The sequence below is a fragment of the Morone saxatilis genome, unplaced genomic scaffold (genome assembly GCF_004916995.1).
Source record: "Morone saxatilis isolate NCDOM2014 unplaced genomic scaffold, NCSU_SB_2.0 Contig5, whole genome shotgun sequence".
NCBI lineage: Eukaryota > Metazoa > Chordata > Actinopteri > Moronidae > Morone > Morone saxatilis.
The window spans coordinates 25470005-25470614 of record NW_023340095.1 but is presented as its reverse complement, the minus strand read 5'-3'; the positions used below and the strand labels follow the sequence as shown (position 1 = coordinate 25470614).

At 46.1% G+C, this 610-nt stretch overlaps 1 protein-coding gene across 1 annotated transcript in view; it reads right to left on the bottom strand.

Annotated features, from left to right (window-relative positions):
* Positions 1 to 610, bottom strand: part of LOC118339225 (secretin receptor-like) — a gene marked incomplete in the record, with an annotated part of 20808 nt that overhangs the window by 5806 nt on the left and 14392 nt on the right. The window contains 1 exon segment of the mRNA XM_035676795.1: positions 86 to 218. Within this exon segment, the coding sequence (XP_035532688.1) occupies positions 86 to 218 (133 nt within the window).

The following is a 610-nucleotide window of genomic DNA, read 5'->3' as shown; positions in this document are numbered from 1 at the left end:
CTGATTCTGATTCTGATTCTATTGCTGAACAAAATCTAACATGTGAGGGCTGGCAGAGCTGAAAAAGGATGACAGTTTAAATTACCGGATAGATGCCACACTGAAAATGGTCTTCAGTTGAGAACAGAACTGAGTCTCTGATGAAGATGAGTCCAGCTCGGAGGATGAAGGAGAGGAAGAGCTGGATGTGGATAAAGTTGCGTGTGCAGTGGAGCCTCCTGGTGGAAAGAAGAGAGAGTGACTTGAACAATGGTGTCAAATGTTGGAAAGTGCATGAATTTATGCTCTCAATAAAAGTTCAAATTTGAAGCCATGGGGTTTGGGTCATTGGTTCAGTTTTGTGCATTCAACACTGCTACATTACACTGTAGAAACAATATAGGCTTAACACGTTCTCATTCCCAACGCGTCAAAAACTGCAGCTTGGTCAGTGGCCCTACGCTTCAAGAAGTGACGCTCTAGGTACCTTCTAGCGTCACTTTTTGGCGCGCAGGGATGTTTGCTTGATATGAGACCGTGGCACTGTCAAGTTAGCAACAACACATTACCTTTACATTCGGGGCGGCTGTGGCTGCTCAGAGGCAGAGCGGGTCATCCCCCAATCGGAAGG